This window comes from Hipposideros armiger, unplaced genomic scaffold (genome assembly GCF_001890085.2).
Source record: "Hipposideros armiger isolate ML-2016 unplaced genomic scaffold, ASM189008v1 scaffold_0, whole genome shotgun sequence".
In the NCBI taxonomy this organism is placed as follows: domain Eukaryota; kingdom Metazoa; phylum Chordata; class Mammalia; order Chiroptera; family Hipposideridae; genus Hipposideros; species Hipposideros armiger.
The window spans coordinates 1,108,709-1,133,157 of NW_017731350.1; the positions used below are offsets into that span (position 1 = coordinate 1,108,709).

A 24,449-nucleotide genomic window follows, 5' to 3' on the forward strand; every position below is an offset into this window, starting at 1 on the left:
GTCAGGACCCAGGGACTGTATACTTCCTGCTCTTTTACCATCTGGCTGTGTGTGACTTTGGACAGGTTACTTGCCCTCTCTGAGCTTGGCTTCCTCATCTGTAAAACGCAGGCCCTGTAATAATGATGCTAACTCCCATTTATACCGACTTTGTGTCAGGCCCTGTGCTCGGTGCCTAAAGTCTCTCTAATCCTCATGACAGTACTCAGGCAACATTCTCTCTGCATCAAAGATGAGGAGACAAACTCAAAGAGCTTAAGTACCTTGCCCAAGGCTGCACAGAGCTGGACAGCCAGGGCTCAGACTCAACTTTGGTTTCAAAGGCCACTGCCTCCTTTTGAGATCACTTCCCGGAGGGAGACATGGAGGCTAGAGAAGCTTTTCCAACCCAAACGTTTATATAGTTTCTCCCCCAAGCTCCTCCGGCTCAGGCCTCAGCTCCTGTTTTGGGGAATGCGGTGGTTTGGGGGAACTAATAAATGCCTTCTTTGAATTAAACCTGGAAGTTTCTCATGAAAAAACACTAGCTGACTCATCCCTCTGCTAGAAGCATGGTTTTATATAATGCCCGCTGGCCCTCCCTGACCTGCCATGAGGGGTCTCCAGGGCCTTGTCCTTCCCTTACTCACCTCCAGGACAGTCCTCGATACTGAGTCAAGACATCCAAGACGTTCCCAGGCTTGGACCCGGCCCCATTACCTGCCTGAGAGGGAACAACAAGGGGGTGAGTGTCCCTGCCCACCGGCCAGAAGGTCTGCCTCTTGTCCTGGCTGGGAATGCCGGGGTCCTCTCTAGAACCCAGAATCCACACGAGCTCCTATCTTGATGCATATCCTGCCTTTTCAGAGATGGGTGAGAGCTCCCGCTGGGACTCCTGGACCCTCCACAGCTCGGCCTCACCCTAAGAAATGCTGCCCGGACCAAGACCAAGTGACGCTAGGCTAGCAAGCGTGCTCTGAAAATTAGACTACGGTGTCCATTTTCCAAAAGGACATATTTCCGGGTCCTGTTTTCCTCATTAAAAAAAAAGTTGTGAAGTTGGTCATAAAAGGAAGCATATTGTAATCCTTTTATATCCATATACCTCACACGTACAATTTTAAAAATTAATCAGAGGACATGCCATGTACCTACCCCTCAGCTGCAGAAAGGGCAGGGTCTTTTAAAACCACAGCCTGGACCCACTCTGCAGGTGCACTTCCCTTGCCTAAAGCCCTTTAACAGTGATCCCAGCTGTCATACTCATATATACCATCTGTGTTATTTCTGAGAAGGACCATTCCAAAGGGTATGCTGGCCTCCCAGGCAGCCTGGGGAGGAGGGCCTCGGAGGAGGGTGGGCCTCGACGATTGGCCCCCACCCCCACCCCCTTGGTGGGATCCCTGCTCTGGTGCCCAATTCCTCTGCCACCTGCCAGGTATGTCACACTCAAAGTGCTGTCTCCCAAGGAAGTCCTGAACAGCTGTGCTGATTCTTGAGGACTCCTTATTCCCAGAGCCTCTTCTAAGAGCCAAGGAGTGAGGGAGTGTGGGGGAGGTGGTATCGGGCCACACCAGCAGGCCGTGGTCGGGATAAGCCGTGCTAAGAGCCAGCCTGTCTGTCCTTCCCGGAGGATTATGAGCAGTATGGACTTGGGGGTGAAGCGTCACGGAGGAGTCATGGAGGAGACAGCGATCGTGCAGGGATAGAATGCTGGACTTAGAGGCAGGACCCGTGAGCTCTGGTCCTGGCCCAGTGTGGCCGTGGGCACGGACTCCCCCTCACCCAGCTTCATCTTCTTCGTTGGTTAAGTTTAAGGATTTTGTTGAGGATAGTGAGTGAGATAATGTCAATGTGAACAGGTCACAGACATGAAAGGTGCCAGCTGGTCTTTGGGGAAGAATCGGGAGGAGACCCCAACTTCTGCCCCAGAGAACAGCGGCTGGACTCATCTGTAATGAGCCACTGTTGAAAGGAAGCTTCTGTCTGGGAGGGCGCACCCCACCCCACCCCGGCTCTCTAAGGGCCTGATTTGGCTTTTCATGGATGGCTCTTTGCGGGGCCTGGGGTGTCGCCATGGAGCGACTGCAGGGAGGGGCTGGGATCATTTTTAGCAGCTTTGTCTCTTCCACTGACCCATTTACTCACACTCTACCCCCATGAACACTTGTTCCTATCTCAGCCTGTCTTCACCCCACCCTTAACTTTCCTACATGGGCAAAGCACCAGATCTCTGAAGGAGCAATACATGTGGGTGGGAGACATAGTCCATTTCTGCTCCCCGCTCCACCCCGGACTGGCTGTGTGCTTTGGGCTGGTCACTTCCATCACAGATGCTTCCGCTGGGGTCCCCCTACTTCTTGCTCCCCCTTTCATTCTGGCATTGGGAGCGGAACCACGAGGTGAAAGTGGAGGTGGGAAAACAAGGTGGGCAAGGAATGCGGTTCCGGGGCCGGGGGGAGTGAGTGGTGTGGAGAGGGGCTGCACATCAGCTTCTGAGACACTGACGTTTAAGAGCTGGGAGTGAGGTTTCCTCTCTCCAGATCCCCAAATGAATCAAGGCCAGCTCCTCTCCTGCCCCTTCCTCCCACAGTTGGGGTAACTCACCGTGAGAGAGTCTCCCAGGGCTGCGATCACCTTGATGTCCGCCAACTTCAGCCTGTGAACTGAGAACCAAGCAGGAGTGAATGGAAGGGCGGGGTTCCCATCTCCTCTGAAAACAAATGAAGATCTTCCAGGAAAGCTGAAAGTCTATTTTTAACAGCAACTCAGCTTGGACAAAGATATTAAGAGCCCGTCCTTGTCATAACGTTCGGCCACAGCGGCCGTGGTGCCTGGATACAGGGCTCAGGCCGGAAGGTGGAGCAGCTTTCAGAGGGGGTCTACTGGCTTTCGATGGAACCTGATGTCACAAGGTGAGTGGTCACCCTCAGGGCATGAAATAGCCCTGGTCAATATGATTGAGGAGTAAGGAAAGAATTGTGGTGGACACGCAGCCAACATTTAATTTATTCTAGGATTTGGTCATATTTGGGATAAAATATCACATCCATCATCCTACTAAAAAAATCAGTTTCTCTAAAGTGAAAAGGGAGATGCTTTTATGCTACTTTTTAAAAATCAAGGTGAAATTCACATAATATAAAATCAACCATTTTAAAGTCAACAGTGCAGCGGCATTGAATACCATATTCACAATATTGTGCAATAGCCACCTCTATCTACTTCAAAACATTTTCATTACCCTCAAAGGAGACCTGCACCCACTAAGCAGTCACTCCCCCTTTCCTCTTCTCCCCTCCCCTCCCCCAGCCCTTGACAACCACTAATCTGCTTTCTGTCTCTGGATTTGCCTATTCTGGATATTTCATATAAATGGAATCATGTAATATGTGACCTTTTGTGTCTGGCTTCTTCCGCTTTGCATAATGTTTTCAAGGCTCATCCCTCTTATATAATAGCATGTACCAGTACTTCATTCCTTTCTATAGCTGAATAATATTCCATTGTTTGGACATACCACCTGTTGTTTATTCATTCATCACTTAATGGACATTTGGGTTGTTTCCACCTTTTGAGCTATTGTGAATAATGCTGCTATGAACATTCATGTACGAGTATTTATATGAATGCCTGTTTTCCATTATTTTAGGTGTACGCCTAGGAGTGGAATTGGTGGGTCATATGTTAATCCTATGTTTATCTTTTTGAGGAACCACCAAACCATTTTCCACAGCCTGACTTTATCTTTTGAGTTTAAGCACATACTGTGATGTCACTAAGCTGCTGTTTACTCATATGGCAAACATACTCAACACCAAGCAGTGTGGCAGGGTACACTGGGGACTAAGCAGTAATCAGAAATGTTGAATGTCCTCAAGATGCTCACAGGCTAAGGAGGAATCCATAGTTACAATAATTTGTAGGCTGATAAACACTCAGCGGTATAAAGTGATATGAAGGTCTGGAGCTAAGGGGGCGATCTGCCTCTAGGGGCGTGGTGGGGTGGTTCAGAGCAGGCTTCATGGAGGAGGCAGTGTTTGAACCAAGCCTCAAAACATTATGAGATAAGGATGAGGGAGAGAGAGATGGGTGATGGAGGGGAAAGCATAAAGGATAAGAAAGCTTGTGAAGTCTGTGAAAAACAGGTAGTCGGACATTTTGGCTTACATGAAGGGTACAGAAGGAAACTAACAAAAAATAACATTCAAAGGTAGGTTAGGGCCACAGGTCTTTTATGCCTGGCTAACATGAATATTGCATGATCTCTCTCCCTCTCTCTCTCTCTCTCTCTCTCTCTCTCTTCCTCCCTCTCTCTCTCTCTCACCCTCTCTCTCTCCCCCTCTCTCTCTCCCCCTCCCCATATACAATATATATGTGTGTATATATATATTGTATGTATATATATATACACACATATATACAATAACTTATATATGTACACCTGCACTATATCTATCGACCCCTTTACCTTATACACATATGAATGTGAATCCAAGTATATTTTGGGGACCACACCTAAGATTCCTTATGCCATATGTAGCTCTGTCCCCTCAAATCACATGCTCATCTCCTATTGTCCCCAATACGTCCCACTCCCCTAGAGCATCTTACGCCCATAGTCACTCTGATGTTGCTATAGCTCCATCTTTACTCCTAAATGAGGTTTCCGTTGCCTCTAGTGGTTCAGTGCTGAACTAAATTGTCAAATAGCTTTCATGCCTTGGGAGAAGACTAATATATTATTTGCACCAGGGAGTGGCTCACTCCCAGGGGGAAGAAACCCATCATTTCAGTGGGCCGTTGCTCAAGATGGATAAACTGAAACTTGTTTGCAAGGAGGCTTTCTAACAGCTCTTCTTTGCCAAGTCACTCTATAAACATGCAGTGAAACACAGAAAACAAGATGCTTTCAACACGACTGGATTACATATAGCCCACTTCACTCGTCAACTTCCAAATCATGGTTGTATAATTATACCTTCAGAGGAAGCTACATTAACACTCAGTGGGAACAATGTTCAAAGGGACTTGGAGATCTAGGTCTTGTCTCTTTCCACAGAGACATCTTGTCACCTGACTTCAATGCTGTCTGCAGATGGGGAACTGCCACTCCCACTGAGGATTTGCGCTCATTGGAAAAGTAAAAGACCCTGCCTCTACCTATGATAGCATGCAAACGAACACATACATAATTGTGAATATGTGTATGCAAAATATATAGATTCATGATCCTCAAATTTGAGCATGAATCAGAATCATCCGGAGAGTTTGTTAAAACACAGATGGTTGGTCTGACCCTCAGAATTTTTGATTTAGTAAGTCTGTAGTGGGCCCAAGGATATGTGGTTAGAAGAACAATATCAAATCACAAAGCCAGCTGCACACATTAGCACATATCCATTGGGCTGAGCCTGAGAATTTAAAAAATGACCTCCTCTCCAAGAAATCAGGCTGTGGGCAAAAAAAAAAGGGGGTGGGGGTGGGGCGCGCAACAAAACAGAAAATAAAACCTCTTTCCCTCAGCTCTAGAGGGTTTATTTTAGTTCCTGGTAATGACAGTCAATCACCATATTCCTGTTGCCATAATGCGCAATACAGTGAATTCTGTGAACACTAGCTAGTGTGCAAAGGGTAGGGGAAATCTTTGGGCCTGGCAAAATGTGGAAGAGATGGATAGATTTGCATCAAAAGCACATTGCAATCTGATAAAGAGGCAGTTGAAACTGGTCATTCCTGTCTTCAAAATTGGTAGCAGACAGAAAACACACATGCACACACACACACACACACGCCTACATCTATGTGCATATATATATTTTGGGCAGATTGATTTGTGTGATTGTGTGGGGTGGGGGAGGGGGGGGCGGTTGTCCTGTTAGCCATTTTAAAGGATTTCCTGCAAGAGATAATAAACCAAATGAACCAAGACTGGGATGGGTTGACTTATCTGGGATTTTATTAAGATAGAGCCCAACACATGTCATTGGTTTAATATCTGTAGACCTTGATTTGAGCTTTGTTAATATCACCATCTATGACAAAGACAATTTAGCAATTGCTCTCCTTGGGGAAAGAACTATTTAGAGATAAGATTAAAATTGTGTGGGTGGATTAGCTAAACATTATCTGGTACAAACTGTCCACCACCTTGAAAAAGATTGATAAACACATCATTAACTTATCAAGATTTCTACAGAGGGGACCTCTTATCAGAAGGCCATCCAAATGATGAAATATCATGAATAGCAAGGAAACGGTAGACTAGACTACAGAATTGGGGAAAGTACTCTTTATACATGAAGAGTTACACCCAGGAGAAAGACTTGGCACTTTGGAATTTTGTCTTGTGTAACCCAACAACTTAAACCACCCATAGCCATAATCTGAAAAACCAACTTCCTCTCAATTGTCAGCTAGGGCTGCTCAACCCATAAGCTCTTTGATTTTAGGGACTTGCATAAAGGCTTTTGCAATGGTGGTAAACTGCGGGTACAAGGTTGGAACCTTGTTTCTGCCTTTGAAATGCTTCACTGTGCGTTTATATGAAGAAATATGTGTCTTGCACATAGCAGGAGCTGAAGAAATGTGTTAAATGAAATAAAAGCCTAAGTAAGGGGCTCTGTGTCAGGGACTTGACAGTAATTGAAACTTTAAGTGATGGAAACTACAGGGAAGGGAAACACTTACTCATCCAAACATCTTGGGGTGAGTTTGAACTTGCTTAGTAGGCTGGTCCCACCTAGGGACAAGCAGGCTGTTATTCCCTGTAGGGCGTCATGACTTCCTAGTCACAGACTAGGTTAAGTCTCAAACCCCAGGAACAGGGGGTGACTATAGAAACAGCTTCAGGGTCTACTCTGGACATTACACTTCTGGTTCACAATGAAGTGAAACCCCTAGGGATCACCCAGTGCTGTTAACCTGGGACATTTTTCACCTCAGCTTTTGAATAGCTCATTTTAGCCAAATGACTTCAGGGACTTAGAAAGGAGTCAATGGCTTAAATGAGTGAATAGTTCTGATTCATACTATTGGTGACAGTGACATATAATTAGCGTTGTGGATCCCTACTTTTCAAATACTGTGAATTCTCCCCCACCCCCACCCTGCATGGAATTAGCAGCATGACTTCAAGACAGCCAACTTCAACAGACAGCCAAGGAGCCATGTCCCTCTGGCTCCTTTTTATTATTACTACTCTTTTGTTTGCAAAATGCTACTGCTTTTCTCACTGGGAAAACCTTAAGTCACCTACCAGGCCCAACATAATTTTTTTTAGTTATCCCAACTCTATTCGGGCCATGGAGATATAAAAAAGGACACAAGGGTTTATGAAATTATAAAGCCCACAGGAGATAGCACCCAGCAAACTGCATGTGTGAAGTGAATGAGAGGGAAAAACTAGAAGCTTGCATTCATCGGCTACCCAATGCCATTTTAAAAACTATTTATATCAGCTCTATGTATCTCACACGAAGCCCCATGTGTCAGTGGAAGAGGTTTATCACCTGTGGGCTCTAATGGAATGAGAGTGAGGCACCCTGGCTGCCAGGGTTCCTGGCCTGTTGATGAAGGCAGTGTCCTATTTTGAAAAACATCACTTTTGGTTAGCTAGGTGTGTCTGTGGATGGGTTTGAGAGAAACACTAGGAAAGGGAACGAACCAAGAAGTTTTTTGAAAATGACTCTGAAGGCAAAATAGTTATAAGAAAAATCATTTTTACAGAAGACTCTTTGGTCTAGCTGGCTTTGAAGATTTTTTTCAACCCTGAGAATTGTTGATTGGCTGAATTAGAGATACGCGATAATTCAGATTAGTGCAACAAATATTTATGGGCTCCTACCAGGTGCTGAGTCATTGGGAATCTAAAGATAAGACAACCTGCTCTTAGAAGTATGTATCAGATGCCTTCATCTTGATTAGAAATTGCAAACATGATCTCCAGAAGAGTGAACGACCTCACCAGAAATATGACAATTATCAGGGGAAAGTAATAATGTGGCCCTGTGCTGAGTCCTTTTGCTTACCCCAGCAGTCACAAGGACGATCAAAATGTCCCATCCTGGATTATGCACAGTAACGAAACATGTTTCTCATTACAGTGCAGGGAGCTGCGGCCATTCGTCTAAATGACACTTTTCAGGTGGGACTCAGAAGTCCAGGCCCGGCATTGATCTGTAAGTGCTGCCACCTGGTTGGAGAGAGTGTTTGGTCCCATGCCCACTTGGGTTAGATCAAGCAGGCCTAAATCTATCCATCTGCGTATTCAAACAGCTCCTGTCACCAGAGTATCTCAGATCTCAAGGTCTGGAGATTTCTTGCACTTACACCTTCAAGTGCCAATAAACAACAATCATCAGGGTCAGGGAATGAAGAAGAGGTTCACATTTTATGTGGCTTTTTGATGTGGAGATAGGCTCTCGGGGATTTGTTGGTTATCATTGTCATGACAGGAACACAATCTAGACAGATTGCAAAGTGCTTTATGGGGCATCGTTTCAGAATGATAAGATTAAAAAGGGGATGGATGTTATTTCACTCTAAAGAGCATGGCTATTAAATCATTCACATTCTCCCTCACCCCCCGCCCTCCCACCCCTGCCCACACATGCACACATGCACAAGTACCTACATATATAGGTACATCTTTGAGTTTTTGCTATTGGAGGGTCTACCTACATATGAAGCTAATCATTTGTTCCTGTTGCTAAAAACCTGCTAGTAAACTAACCAATAGGAGGGAGTTATCACCAAGTGTGGTGGAAAAAGTTAAAAGACTAAGAGTAAGTGTGTGTATGTGTGTGTGTGTGTGTGTGTGTGTGTGTGTGTGTGAGAGAGAGAGAGAGAGAGAGAGAGAGAGAGAGAGAGAGAGAGAGATCACCTTTTCCTTTATTCTGCAACATGGAACAAGCACCAATATGCCAGAGTTTTGGTGAGAAGATTTTTGACTGACTGGCCAGTCATTGGGCTTCATTTGAGTGTGCAGGGCTGAGACATGCGTGAGGGGCAGGCTAACAGCCAGGACATTCACTTGTTCTACTGACACTCAGCAAAAGGAGGTAATCTGACTACCCCCGAAAGATTCCTGCTAGTCGCTGACATCTCCGAACTTAATTTTCTATCTTGCAAGGCACATAGCAGGCATTCAACAAAGCATCTGATAAATTAATGAACAAGTGAGCAAATCGATAAAAAAAACAAACCCAAAAAACAAGTTACCCTTCAGAGCCCTATCTCACTGCTGCAGAAATGCTCCTGGGCGGATGATTTGAATTGTGCAGGTCACCGTACAGCCCCCCCGTGAGTTCCCATAATACAGGCACACGGCCATCATTCCCAGACTGGCTGGCCTCCAGGAAAAGGCTCAGCCTTAGGCAAATCCTCTTTGGGAAGGTCTCTGCCTAGAACATTCCATAACTCACATTTTCGTGGCCCCACAACAGTCATTTTGGAAATACTGAACAGCAGTAAAAACGGCACATTTGTAAGACAGCGTGCTTTCCTGTTCTGTGTGGTGTCTGAGTGCATCCTGCATATGGCTCCAACAGGGAGTGTGGACTGGTTACTTTTGCTTCCTGCTTCAAGGTTGTTTTGCTTTTTGGAGAAAAAATTCACCTCCTCAAGGCTTAGAGGCAGGGACAATGACATCCAGCTCACCGAACTAGCACTGCGCTCTTCGCTACATATGGCCTGGTAAATGCCTTCTGATAATGTTATCATATCATAGCTCATATAATGCCGCATCACATCACATCACATCACATCACATATCATATATCTCATCTCATCTCATATCATATCATATATTTTAGTTAAATAATAATCAAATACAGGCATAAACTTGCAAATGTACAGGCAGACCTTGGAGACATTGTGAGTTTGGTTCCAGACCACCACAATAAAGTCAATATTGCAATAAAGTGAGTCATAATCTTTTGCTGATGAAGGGTCTGGCCTTTCATTTGTAAAAAACAAATGCAACACCTGTGAAGCGCAATAAAACGAGGTGTGCCTGTACATTCAGAGCTACTTCTATTGTCCTTGAAAAACCTCAGGTGCATCTCAGATGGTGTAGAAAGTCCTTGTCATCCTAAGATTGCTGTTTGTTTAGGCCTCGAATGAGTTTAAAAATCACTTGACTCAAACGATGTACCTGAGGTAGGAATCGTGTCAGAAGGATCCTTGTCAGGGCACCTGACTTCCAGTACATCTCTCGCCTGAAATAAGACAAAGAGAAATAAGCACAAAGGGAACATGGGGATTTGGGGGAGAAGTGGAGCCTGGTCTTTGGAAAATATCACTTCATGTAGAAACCTAAGTGTCTTTTAAGATTTCTGCCTCTCCTCCAACACTCATATCTGGGTATCTATAACATCCTTTCCAAATGCTCCCAAACATGTCTGCTCTTTCCTAGACTCTCTACCTCAGCCTCAGTCCAGGCCTCTGTTACTTCTCTACTGCAATACTTCAACATTTACAGCAGCACTGCCTTCAGTCCTGTGAGCTTCGTCCTCAGCCTCTGAATCCATTCAGAGGAGTAGCTCTCTCAACATAACATAACTATGTTATGTTGGGCACTCTCTTGCCCAAATTCTCAGTGGAAGCAGGGTTTTTGTGTTTTGGGTATCGTTCTATCCCCAAAGCCTAGAACAGTGCACAGTAGATGCTCAATAAATACAGAGGGTGCCAAAACAACGTATATACATTTTAAGAAAGGAAAACTGTATTAAAATTGTAATAATATATACCGATAACAAAAGATGAATACAAGTCATATTTGACTTCCACAATTACAAGAGGTGCTCAAAGTGGTTACCATCAGCATCCAGACACTTCTGATGATGGCGAACTACTGCTTGAGCAACGTTGACCAAAGTGTCCACTTGTATACATTTTTTGGCACTCCTGGTATTTGTTGGTTGAATAGTAAATATAGTTCTACTCTATATTAACATCAGCATAAAATCCATCCTTCTTAGCATAGCCTAAGAAGCCCCCAGATATTCTAAACCATCAGAGTTGACCCAATTCTGGGTCACTCTCCATGCCTCCATGTCTTTGCCCAAGCACTTGTTTCTACTCTCCCTTTCCCTTTCCCTCTCTCCATTTCCCCCACATACCCATCCACCTAGCTCAACCTTAGTCATCCTTCAAGGCTAAGGTCATGGGGATTCTTTGGGAAATCTTCTTCAACTCTCTCTTGTCTGAGTTAGTTGCTCAGACTCTGTGTTCTCAGAAAACTCCGTGGAAACTTTAATTACAGCACTTATTCCATGGTGCTATAATTGCTGGTTGACTCCACTAGACCAAGTTCCTTAGGACAAGAAAGTTTTTTTATTGCTGTTTTTAATTGACGTTTTTGATCTCCTATGCCTAGCAGCCATCCTTCCACCCACCCACCCCCTTAGTCATTCAACTAACAATGGTTAGGTACCTGCTCTGAGTCCCTGCCCTCAATGACCTTGTATCCTAGTGGTACGTAGCAGGTAATCAATAACTGTATCCTGAAGGAATGTATTGCTTCCTATTATCAGGTGATAATAGCAACACTTATCTAGAACTCATGGCATGCCAGATACCATTAGACATGCTTTATACTTATTATTTATTACAATTTAATAACAATTCCATGAGGTAAGGACTATGATTTAAAAAACAAGGCACCGAGAGAGTTAAGCATCTTGTCCTTTGACACAGAGCCAGTAAAAGGAAGGGCCTGGATTTGAACCCAGAGCCAGTTCTCTCACCTCACTGTGCCATGCTGCCCCCCAGAGGTACCCTCATTGCTGATAGGAGTTAGAAATTGTGGGACAAGTTGATAAGTCAAATCTGTCTCATTGTATCTCCTGGGCTTTGTGGTGGAGGTTATCACCTTGAGCAACTTTCACCCTCATTTTACAATAGGGAGACCAGGATGGCACTGGGATGGAATTTGTCCACCCTTATCCAGTCTCCAGCCCTCTGAGAAAGAGGACATCAACCTGCAAGAGTTTCTCGGTTCCTCAGAGGAGTGCAAGGTGCCCTATCTAATCTTGTCAGGAAGTATCAGAAAAAGTCACGAGATAAGCAATAAGCATGCCAGGAGCGTGAGGCGTAGGCCGACTTCTGAGGCCTTTTGGTCTCCATGCAGTCTGGCTTTAGATTTCACCACATTTCTCTGCCTTTTCCTAACGACGTCTTCAGATTAAGGCCTCAGGTGAGTTTAAAAGGACTTGTCAGGCATTTGGGAAGGGCTGAAGAATCTTGCCTTACATCGAAACTGACAGGGAAGAGGATGTGCTGAGCTCCCACACACCCCGAGAAGCTGCAGGAGGCTGGTTGCCAGGCCCTTCTAAAGACAGAGCCGCGGGGCAGACCTGCTTCAAGCATCAGGAGATAGCCACACACCTGCTCCTTCACCCTTTCCATGCTGCTCGTGGGGTTCCAGGACATAAGGAACCCCATGGAAGGGCCTAAAGAGTGCGCAAGGGGTATGGCCCCTGGTTTGCTTGCATGTTTTTCTATCACAGAAAACCTCTCCATACCTCAGGCTGGGGTTTGTTCGACATGGGCGGGTAGTTGCTGTTCCTATAGGTGAACAGATACGGATTCTCCTGCAGAGAAAAGTAATGTGTTATCACCATGACCTAAAGATCTGCACCCTTTAATCATCAGACTTTATCATCCAGCAATGACTTTGGCTAGTTTGGAATATTCATATCATCATTTAAATGAAAATCATTCTCTGGCTTTTCTTCACTGTACTGCCTGAGTTCCCTGAGTTCCCTTAGTGCTTTGAAGTTTCCCATTTGCCATAGTCAGCATCTCTTGCTCGCTACCAGGAGATCCATGCTACCAGGCAAAGCACATACATTTCCATGAAAAGAAAACTTCATTGGAAGTTTCCTGGCAGCCAGAGAAAAGAGGGAAACAGGGTGAATTATATAGTTTTTATAACCTAGTCACAAAAAACTCACCAATTCCTCAAGAAAGCCAAAACTTTGGTTAGCATTAAATGATAAAAGGAATTCTACTCATTTATGTTATTTTTCTCATCCATTTATTCAGCAACAGACATTAATTATATGCTTACTATATATCAGGCACATGTTTAAGAAACCCATCTTTACATTCAGGGTCAGGTGAGATGTGGCTTTGTCCCCTGGCCCTCCACGGGTGTAGAGAGAGCCTCGGTTTTGCTAAAACGGCTCTCTTGGTGCAAAAGCATAAACCTTAAGTGTGCCAAGTATGCACATCTATGCTCAGGCTCAGAAAAGCAGACCCAAGATTCTGAAGGCACTTATGTCCCAGCCAGGTAAGTTCCCACGTCACAGCAAAGCCCACTCAGTGGCCCCATCTCTCCCTAATTCAGCAAAAGATTTTCTCTCCTCCCCAGCCCTTGCCTACCTGAGAGGGACATTTCATCAGGCTCCTCTCTTTTGCACTGATTGGCTCATCTTTCCCTCCTGCTGGCTCCATCTAGAAAAGAAGGCGATCTTTAGAACTGAGAAGTTATGCACAGGTGGCAGCAAAGCCTGTTGCATCCAGTATTTCTCAGAGCTTGACCCTGGACCAGCAGCATCACCTGGGAACACATTAGATATGCAAATTTCCAGCCTCCACCCCAGACCTGCTTAGTCAGAAACTCCAGGGTAGGGTCCAGCTGCACCAAAGAAATCAATGATTCCTAGCCCACCCCCTCCTGACATCACAGAAGGAGAAACTGAACATGAGAGGTTGGACTGGGACGAGGACACTGGTGTCCTGGATCCAACCAAATATCTCTCAGTGAGTCACATGGCTTCCTGGTCGTCCTGGGGCCAGCTGTTCAGCTTGCCTCCTTGTCCCCACTCCTTACTGTCCAGCTGTTGGCTGGCTCATTGATTCAATGTCCCTTGGAGAAGAGAGCAGGATGGGAAGGAAGGGTGAGCACATGGCTCTTGTGTAAAGCACGTGCCCTCTCCCCAGGGCTTCCCTTCCCTTTGTGGGTGTAAACTCACGTCCAGGAAAGAACGAAACCCTCTATTACCTGAGAACTGCTTATACCAGTGCGAGTGAAGCAACTTATGGGTCCTGGGTCAAGTTTGACATCTTGAACTAGGACACAGGAGTACAGTGACATGGGACACAACATGACCTCCACCCTCACAAACAACTAGAATGTCTGGTGATTCAGGAATGAGTGATGGTGGATGATAATGACAGCTTATGTAATAGCACAGACAAACAGTGTGTGGTGTCCCAGCAGGGGCAACGAGCTGATGATGCAAGTCAGGTGAAAGCATCGTGGGGACAAGGGGAAAGGGAAGGCAGTTGAAGAACTTGATGTGGGATCGATTTTTAAGGTTTCTTTTGTCATTTTACATGATCATTATACGTGTGTAAACACTTAAAAGAAAAGGGCAGTGGCTTTGAGAGATCACACACTTTCTTCTGCATGCACCATCTCGACCATTGCAGAGCCACACGTTTGCCATCAGCCCAACTGCCCACAGGTGCTAGGCCCCCATGACACCTTTGTTCTTTACTTTCCCTTCCAAGGACCTTGGGGCGGGCATGAGAGGCAGGAGGTCACAGGCTGCAGCACCCTGTCTGGCCCAGCTATGAGCTTTGCCGTCCTCCATGAGGACTTTAGCTTCTGCAGCAATATCTTATCCCGGAATCTGTGCCCACTAAACACGAGACAGGAAAGAACTTTACCCTTCTCGGGACTGGCTCTTCCCCCAAATGGACAAAATCAGATAAGGGGGTATAATGAACCATTTGGAAAAGGAGTGGCAACCCTTTAGCTCAAGGGCTGGAGGAGGAACTGGGGCTCCCAGCTTCTTTCAGTTTTATTCTGATGGTAGACACTCTTAGAAGTGGGAGGTCCCGCCCCGAAAGTTCAGGCCTGTTCTGAAAGGGAGCATGTAGTGGGTTGGTGGCGATCTAGCCTGCTTTCTTCTCTTCAGTTTTTCAAGAATTTAATCAACAATAGAATCTGGAAAGAAACATTGAAAGAGCCACATCTTAATGATTCTGTTAGAACGGATACAGCAGAGCATTTCTTAAGGATCTCAAAGAAGGAAAATTCACAGGTTTTCCCGATAGACCCATTTTCATTGAGAACCTTGTCCTAAATGTCTATTAGTCACATGCATCCTTCCTGCTTCCACTGCCCCCCTTTACACCCACCCTGACCCTCTGTCCTCAGACAGGATGGAGAACGATGTGCTTCTTCAAACGACCCCTCACATGTCTCTCCTCCTGCCACCGACTCAGCACACAGAGGCACGTACATGACAGGAACATTTGTGTTTTTACTCCACTTTTCAGTCTTTTAATTGTTCATATCCGCTATGAACAGCTTCCCTGCTGCCCTGAAATTACCTGGAGCCGGGGAGGGATGGGAGGGTGACCTTAGACATTTTGTCCAAGGAGAACGTCCATTCAACTGTGAGCAATTTCTGAGCATTCTCATCCTGCCCTGTGGCTCTAGCACCCTGCACAAGGCTTGGCACAAGGTGGGGGTCAGTGATGGCTGGAGGGACCTGGGAATGGAGTTCCCTAAAGGTGGGTCTCTTTAAAATTACTGTTGGGTAAAAATGATCAGAAATCATTGAGGAGAAGGCAGAAAGGGCCTAGGGAATGAATTAAGTCTCCAACACAAACTCTTCCTCGGCTTTGTGCCAGGAGCTCAGCTTCAGTTTGGGGGGCTCATTCTGCTGAGACAGTGTGTTTCAGAAGCATGCGAGTGTGTGGAGTTTCCCTCCACTGGCCCTCGGAGCTTATGCCTATGCTGGGGCTTGTTGGGGTGGGGGTGGGGGAGCAGACCTTGGCGTGGCCCTGCACAGCCACCCCTACCGTTGAGTCCTGGGGTGTGGTGAAGGATAGGAGCATAGAACCTGGACCCCTGTGGTCTCAGCAATTCCACTGGCCTCTCTCTGCTCCCCACGCATGAGGGTGGCCCTCATTCGAGGCAGTGTGTCTGCGAATGTGAGCACGGATGGACATACCTGACTTTCACCTCTGTGGCTAAGCCCAATACAGCAGAGGCTAAAGGAGGTGAATGCAAGAGGCTCTTGGCCTCCCCGTGTTCCTGGGAGGACACAAGATGAACCCAAGGGTGAACCGCTCCTGTATTTTCCCAAGGCCCTCGGAGGCTGGCTGAGGCTCACTATACCCTTTTGGAAAATAGAGAAAATGGAGACCCAGAAAGGCCATATGACTCACCTCAAGGAACAGCTGAAAACACAGCTGGAACCAGAATCCAGGTTTTCTGGCTCCTCCCCCCACGGCCTTTGCCCTAACCGGTTCTACTCCCAGTTTCCCATGGACTAGTCCATGCCTGCAGGAGCTGTCCATGTGTTCGAGCTGCTGTGCTCACTCCTCGAGCCATGGGATGACCTGGCCACTCCCCCATGAAGAAGCCAAGGCACACACCCGCCTGGGGGAGACCCCTCCCTTTTCTCTGGGCTGGCTGCAAGGACCCTGAGAACTCTCCTTGGAAAATGGCTGGTGATTGGTTGGACAGGTCTGGAGAGAGAGCAGGGGAACTGTCCACCCAGGAAAGCCATCTCTTTCTCCTCATAGCCCTGGTGACATCCACTGTGTCCCCGTCCTTTGGCCTTGAGTGTGACTCCTTTGGTTCCCCTCTGTGCTCACCCTCAAGTGGGTTCTAGGACACTGTGCCTGCCTGTTTGACTGGACATTACTCGGGCTCCATAAAGGCAGTTATCACTGCTGCCACCACCACTGGTGACACTCAGTAGCAAGGGGGATGAAGAGAGAAAGAGGAGAGAGGAGCCCTTTCTCCCTATCTGCCCTCTCCAGCCCCTCTTTCTGGTGTTCAAGGTGCTTCATTGGCTCTCAGGGCTTCCTTGCCCCCACGTTTCCTCTCATTACACCAGCCTCCTGCTGCCCCTTGCTAATGCCTTTGGCTCCTTCTTTTTCTCCATGTCCTTGGCTCACAAAGGTCCTTTTGACTAAAATGCCTGTCCTCACTTCCTCTGACACATCCTACAAAGCCAATTCAAACCCCACCATCGTGGGGGCTCTCCTGACCTCTGGCCCACATCCCTTCTGGGTCCACAGTCCAGCAGGCTGGGTCCACAGTCACATCATTGCAGGCTGAGTTCAAGTTTACTCTTGTTCCTCTGGGTCGTCTAACCCTTCCAGCTACACCCTAGGCTCGGTGAGGGCATAGGCCGTTTAGTGTGTCTCTGTCCCTTCCTCGGACCCAGCACCGGGGAGGGCATGTAGTAGGTGCCCTTTTGTCGCTTGGGAGAGAGGTGACAGAGCAGGAGGAGGAGATAGGTTGGGCTGAGCTGGAATAATCAGCCCCTCTCTCCCACAGAGAGAGGGTAGAGGGAGGATGGCTCCGGCAGGAGGGGTCGGGTTCCTTTCCTCTGCTCTTCACGGCAGCCAAGGGGTTTCCTGGGGGAAATATCCCACCCAAGGGTCAGGCTCACTGACAAGAGTCCTCGTTCAAAGAAATCGAATGCTTTCTTAAAGGACAGTATGATGCCACTGATACGGGCTGTGCGGGGCTGGCCCCATCTCCCTTTCTGCTCTCTGTCTTACTGGCAAATTCACACTAAAACACAGCTGCTCATGGTACTCAGCATAGTACATCCATTGAAAAGACGGAGAAGAAATTGTTTAATCCAAAAAAGAAGAAAACTAAGTCTCTGTCACTGGAATTCTAAATATAGGGCAGAGTGGATGGGGGGGAAAAAAAGGCAAAATCAGGTCTCTGTCTGGTGCCCTAGAAAGGCTCAAAGTTTTGACATTATATTCTATCCACTGACTAATCCCAGATAGCCCTGGGCAACATTTGAGGTGTGGGGAAAGCCTGTTGTAACCATAGTAAAAAGGGTCAACTTGTGTCGAGTACTCACTGTGGGTCAGGAGTGAGCTACACACTTGACATGTGTTGGGTCAGGTGCTATGATCTGGGTTTTGCAGAAAGGGAGTTGAGATCCTAAATTCACACAACTTTCGAGAGATGGAATAGGGTTAGAACCAGGTCTTCATCACTCTAAAGTCCATGTGCATCCCAGGCACCATCCTGGGCCTTTGAAACCACAGCATGGCACTTAAGTGTAAAGTGAGGGAAAGCTGGCCTGGAACTGTTGTGTGAGCTATTCCCTGGTGCCCCACTCCAAGTGAAGTCTCCCATACAGATGCTGAGGAAACTCCCCTGCCTCTGGGAAGAGTGGGGCTGGGGCTGCACTGTCCGGGCCGCAGCACAGCCCTGTCACTAGGGATGGGAAGGCTCCCTGGTGGCCCAGAATCATCATCCTGGGACCCTGCTGGCATCCTGCAGCCCCTCCATCAAAGCGGTGGGCAGAGTTGGCATGGTGGTGGTGGCCTTGCCCCTCCTTCTATAAGCCAAACCCCCAGGCTGGCACAGCAGCCTCCCGGGACCCCCAGCCACTCACCATTTTGTTCCAGAGGTTCAAGGCAAGTGTGGTGGGATCCTGAAGTGGCTGGTGCCCCTGAAAAAGAACCAGATAAGAACCTTATGTGCCCCCAAAGAGCGTGTGGACCTGCCACGCACTTTGAAGCCCTCCCTGACCGAGATGGGGTGGTCCTGGTCCATCCAGGCTCTTTCTCTCAGCCCCTTTCCACATCAATAATGGCAGGCACTTATAGGACCACTGTCTGGAGTCAGGGCTCAGAGGTGAGGATTTGCAGGAGCAGGTCAAATTCTGGTTGCTTGTTATTATCGTGGGGTTCTCCATAACTGAACTAAATAGCAGAAGGACCGGTGACAGGAAAGTGATTCACATGTGGTCTGAGCAGGGGCAGGGGGTGGAAACTGATATTCCTCGCCCTGCTTTTAAACCACTATGTAAACATCGGTTAAGTCCTAGAGGGGCCACAATGACTCCAACAGACAGGAGCCAGGAGCCTAGAGGGAGGGACTGTCCCCCACACACAGTGAAGCCTCAGCCGTGTCAGAGAGCCCCTGCTGAGCATACGTTGACCCACCACCATGGTCATGGTCTGGGCACTCCACTGGGGCAAGGGGCATGTGCCCAGGGACCTTGGCGGGGGGGGGGGAGATGGAGAGGAGCGATGCGAACTACCCTCTCTTCCAGGGTTGGATGTAGAGAGTTTGCAGAGGGAGGAGGGTGACGTAGTGCCCTGGAAATTCTATCCTAAAAAGTCACAATAGCCAAGAGCTCCCGGGGGGTTCCCCAGCACCTGGCCCTGCTCTAAGTGTCTCCCCCACACACATTTACTCATGTGATCCTGACAACCACCCTAGGGGGAGGGAATATTAATAATGGTGCTGATTTCCCAGATGAGGAACCGAGGTACAGAGAGCGCCAACACCTTGCCCAAGGTCATACAGCTTGCGCATTTCAGAGCCAGGAGCCGTCTGGTTTGTGTCCGTGCTCCTTACCCCTGGGCCGCTCTGCCTCTAAGAACCTGCCTCATGGGCCTCTCCAACCCCAAGGGAAAATCATGAAAAAGGTATAAGAGAATAGCAGCGTCCCCCATCCTCCTCCCCAGGCTGCATATCCTGGGCTCAGTGAAGCCCAGCGGGGCAGGAGAGGGGGAGGGGGTGGCTCAGGCTCCTCATGGCCGCCCTCACTCACCAAGTGTGTCTCGTAGAAGAAGGGCTGGAAAACCACTGTGAAGGCCTGTTGATCATTGTACTTGCTGGAGGCCAGGAGACGTTCCCAGCTTTCCTGAAGACGGGAGCGGAGATATGCACTGAGGAGCATGTGCGAGGCACAGCCTGCCCTATCCTCCGACCAGGGAGCTCTCAGCTGCCCCTCGGTCACAATCACCCGCCATGTGCTGTTCTGAACTGAAAGCTATTAGGAAGCTCCCTCTTGTCTCACCCTTTGGGCCCTTTGATGAACTAAATTGGGTTTTCATTTTCCTCTGAAGCCCCAGCTTCAACTAATACCCAAGATAGGTAGACCTGAAATATATTCTCTGGGAGCTCAAGAAGGATACACCAGCCCGGCATGTAGGTAGGGCTCCCATGCTCTGCGCAAGGGCCAAGCTCTGCAGAAGGCTGTGCCTTTACCATTCAAACCATGTTATTTCTGGAGTGAGAGAAGTGCCATACAGCTTCATATATAACTTTCTTCTTAAACAAAAATCATGTGAACACATGTCAACGGGAACTGTGCTTTGAGCTATTTGCTGATAGGGATGATGGCCTCCCCTGAGCCTTCCTCACTCTCTTGGGGTCTGTTCTCTAAACTAGAAAGCACATCTACAGGAACGCTGAATTGCCCCCGGGCTATAGTCTCGGGTAAAAGCCCAGCCTGGGCAAAACCAGCTCACCAGCCACGGATGCAGTGGTAGAAGCAGTGATGACAAGCAAAACCATTTCTGAGCGAATCTGCAAAGCCCTTTACTATCTTTTACCTAAAGTACCACCACCACCACCCCACCCCGAGTCTGCCAGTACTGTTGTCCCAACTTTACTAAAGAAACATGAAGTCATCATGGGGAGTGAACTGAGAATAGCCCTCTCTGGACCTGAACTCAGTTGGAGAAGTCCTACTGTAGCAAATTCGCACCCTAATTGTCCCTACCACCCCGTTCTCTTCCATGATGCCCCGCCCCTGTGAGCCAACTGCCAGTTTCCCAGAGAGGGCTCACCTGATAAACCCACTGTGACACAACCTTGGACAGCTTCGAGGTGTCCCCTGAGCAGCTGCAGGGCTCTGCTGCGGGGCTGCAGATTAAAACAAGCAGGAAATGAGAGCATGGATACATTATCGGGGGCCATTCAGGCTGCCCATGGGGAAAGAAGGGAGCTGGGGGGACCTGGGAGTTCCCAGGGAGTGGGGAAGGAGAATCTGGACGTCTGAGAGGTTGCAAAAGGAAGGAAGCACATGCTGAAGAGAATTAAGGGGAAAGTGGAAAGGTACGTTTTGATCTGGTTCCCCAGCTGTCCTTTCCTCAGGGTGGGGAAGGGATGTGGAGTCACGCCCCCTCTCACTGTCTCCCGATCCACACCGGAAACCCACTTCCAGTTCTTCCTCCCCCGACTCTGTGCATCTTTTGTCTTCAAAACCCTCCTTTCTGTTGCCACCACCTTCAGCAGTCCCTACCCTGACTTTTTCCATGTGAACTTCTTTTCTGGGTGTAAAGCCAGAAATCTTAGGATTTGGGTTAAAGGAGTTTAAACTCTATGACAAATTTCAGAACTGTATGGGAATCATGTTCTGTGAAGATAAAATACATTTAGGCTCAATTTTGTTCTTTCCAGTTCCTAGATGTTCTCACTTCTTGGCTTTTGGATGCTTTGCCAAACCCGTTTTTAAATTCTCCAATCATTCTGGTGGGGTCAGGTCACCAGGCACCACATTAGTCAGGCTGAATAGTTCACCCTTTGACTCAGTCCCTCAAAAACCACGTGGTGGACTTCACTCCCTAGCTGTGTGATCTCGCGTGCTTCGCACACGTCGTTTACTCTCTCTTGTCCTCTATCCTTTGGATGAATGCACGTAAAGTGCCCCACGCAGTACCTGGCACATGGCAGCCACTCAACACATGCCAGTCCCATTCCACTCCCCTTTTTACCTGAGCTGGGTCCCCTGATGCCAGGGAGACACCCCTGCAGCCTCAGAGAGATCCACCAGGTTCACAAACGCTTTGGGAACCTAAGAGAACATAAAGGAGAAAATGAACATTTACAAAGTTACCACCACTGCCCAGGGTCTTTCCTGGAACCCCTGGTCTGAGCCCAGTTTGGGGTCTGGTTGAGCATGACGGGCCTCTTTGAGAGATATTTGGTTGGGGTTGGTCCAAAGCTGCCAGCCTACTGGTTGTGCAGAAATGTGTCCCTCATGATGGGCAGGATACCTCCTCTGCCCTGTGACACCACGGTGTCAACAGGGGAGCCACATCATGGTGATGACAGGACTCTAGCCCCTCTCCAACAGAAAAGCTGCCCCACCCACCCCAGGGAGCACAGGGATAGGTGTGAGCACAGAGTTCCCCTTGGATTCTCAGGATTTGCAGCATTCGCTGTGGTCACTCTAGAAAGAGAAGCCTTCAAGGCTCTCAAGGCCCCTCCAGGCTATCACTGCCCCAGACTCAGTCAGCGAAAGGCCTCAGGAGAGAGTGCAGTCGCCAAGTCCTCAGCGAAGAACTGTGCTCTGTTTCTTCTTCCTCCCCCAGAAGTCTCTGTCAGAATCATCTTTCATAAGAGTGAAGGGCTCTATACCTGACCTGGATTTTCATTAAAAGGGTAAAAGACTGGCTCCTCCAGGCCCTTTCCCTAGGGCTTTGATCTCTCTCATGGGAGGTCTGGCAGCACCCTATTTTACTCATCCCAGTAGAGGCCATTTGAGAGTAACCAGAGCCTGCCCTGCCAGCCTTCAGAAGGGCAGCTTGCTCTTGGCTGCAGAAGGCATCCGCGAGGAAGCTCTGGGTGTGTAGTCCCTGGAGCTGGGGAAGCTTCAAGCCTCACCTCCTGGAGCAGGTAGTCCAGCCCTCTAGTCAGATTGTCCATGCTAGCCATCACGTGGCTGTCCTGTGAGAAGAGAAATGTGCTGAGCGTAGGTGGGGACAGGAGACATGGGGTTCACGCAGGCCTGGCTTCGCCTCTCCCCAACCCCCGCCCTCAACAGTGACAAAGGCCCTAACTAGCCCCAATTTCTCACAAACAAGGGTAGAGCTCCCAGAGCTTCTTAGGATTTTTGTCCATTTTCTGACTTCCCCAACCCATCATCCACCAGGAAAAAAACCAAACGAGAAGTTCCATATCGAGGAATGCAGCGATGCCTAAATGCTTGTTTGAGCACTTTAATGCGTGAATGTGTAAATTCATGAAGAGATGTTGGTGTGCATAATGACCAAGAGGTGGGGTGGGGGCAGAGAATAAACAGAGCACGTAAATTTCACTGGGCATGGGAGAAAACAGAGGGTGCAGTAGAATCAACCTTCAAGATCTATATGCCACAAACCCAGGAGATCTGCAGCAATATTGTTGAACGAGAGCTGGTCATGGAAGGTAAGTTCCAATCAGCATTCTCCCAGGGCCCAACATCACTAAAGGAAGGGGGTTTGGTGGTGGGCCGGGAGTCAGGCTGACCACGGGGCACTTGAAAGAAGGCCAGAGTACATGTTATGGGGAAGATTAAGGAGGACAGCACCTCAAGAAACTTCAGCCCACGCCTGTGCCGTAGCCTGGCAGAGGCCCTGGAAGGTGGTTTAGAGGACAGTGGGCAGGCTATCGGTCTGCCATAAGTGGCAGGGCCAGCTTCAGACTCCTGAAGAAGAGTCATTTATGTCACCGTAGCCTAGATATCTAAGCCACCCCTTACACTTTCAATTGTTTCTAACCCGGACAATCTTCAATAAAGACGTAAGTCCTAGATTGTCACCTACATAAATAATAAATGAAGCCATGTCTTTCTTGTCCTGTTTCCAGGACAGCTAAGGAGCCTGGAGAATACAGTCTACCTACATAAACAGTAGGCTTCCCATTACAACTAGAGTTCATGGTGTACTAGAGTTCAAGAGGTCATGACAGGAGTACACATCCTGCTTTATTTCCTAAATTCAGTACTTAAGTGAAATCAGAGTTAAAGGAGGAAAAATGATTTTTAACTAAGAAGCTTATTTTCTTCAGTTGCCGAATGATTGTTGACTCAGCTTATCTATAGTGCAATTTTTATTTTCCTGATATGAAGTATGCATGATAAGTTAAAAACACCTATCCCTGTATATATTGCTTGACTCTTATCTATCTATCTATCTATCTATCTATCTATCTATCTATCTATCATCTATCCATCCATCTGTCCACCCCCCACCCCCTCACCCATCCACCCATCCATCCACCCAGCTAGCTTAACTCTGAAATAGGTGCTATCAGGCCCAGCCTGACAGGTATAGATCAGGCAGGTTTAGGCCATTCACTCTGTACCTGTTTGCAATCCCTCTGCAGTTTACCTGTTGGGGGGAGGGACACAGGTGACACGGGTTCGCATTACTGAAGAACACATTGATGAGCTTCCAGTCATTTTGATAGTCAAGTTGCTGAAAAAAAGGGCAACAGTGTCAAAAAGAGATAGCAGTACGACCTTGTACCAAAAGACCTTCTTTCCTTCCACGTCTTTCAATTTCATACACTCACTCCCATAAAATCAGATTTATGGATTTTTTTTTCAAAAGAAGTGTATGGTAGGAATCTAAAGTGGTATTACCACTCGAGAAGACAAACTGGCAAAATACACCAAAAACCATTTTTTAAGAGCGTACCCTTTGATCCAACAACTCCATTTCCCAAAATGTATTTTAAGGAAATAAAAATACATGAAAGATTTAGCTAACAACGAAGCTTTGTTCTAACAGTGAAAAACTAGAAACAACAAAAATGTCTAAAATAGGGGATTGCTGTATAAATTGTGAAACACTCATAAGATGAAATACTATGTAGCTATTAAAATTACACTGGAAAATGTAATTATTGTTATGGGGAAATATCATATGGAGAAAAGGAGGCTATAAAAAGTATCGAC

The 24,449-nt window shown here is 47.5% G+C and overlaps 1 protein-coding gene across 1 annotated transcript in view; it reads right to left on the reverse strand.

Moving 5' to 3' along the window:
• PLB1 (phospholipase B1) overlaps positions 1–24,449 on the reverse strand; it is a 91,500-nt gene that overhangs the window by 62,203 nt on the left and 4,848 nt on the right. The window contains exons 4-14 of the mRNA XM_019658242.1: positions 23,881–23,967; positions 22,394–22,456; positions 21,502–21,581; positions 20,575–20,650; positions 19,551–19,643; positions 18,384–18,440; positions 13,369–13,440; positions 12,507–12,575; positions 10,136–10,199; positions 2,587–2,645; positions 630–703 (exon numbers count right to left, since the gene is read on the reverse strand). Of these exons, the coding sequence (XP_019513787.1) occupies positions 630–703; positions 2,587–2,645; positions 10,136–10,199; positions 12,507–12,575; positions 13,369–13,440; positions 18,384–18,440; positions 19,551–19,643; positions 20,575–20,650; positions 21,502–21,581; positions 22,394–22,456; positions 23,881–23,967 (794 nt within the window). The remainder of the gene's footprint in view (positions 1–629; positions 704–2,586; positions 2,646–10,135; positions 10,200–12,506; positions 12,576–13,368; positions 13,441–18,383; positions 18,441–19,550; positions 19,644–20,574; positions 20,651–21,501; positions 21,582–22,393; positions 22,457–23,880; positions 23,968–24,449) is intronic.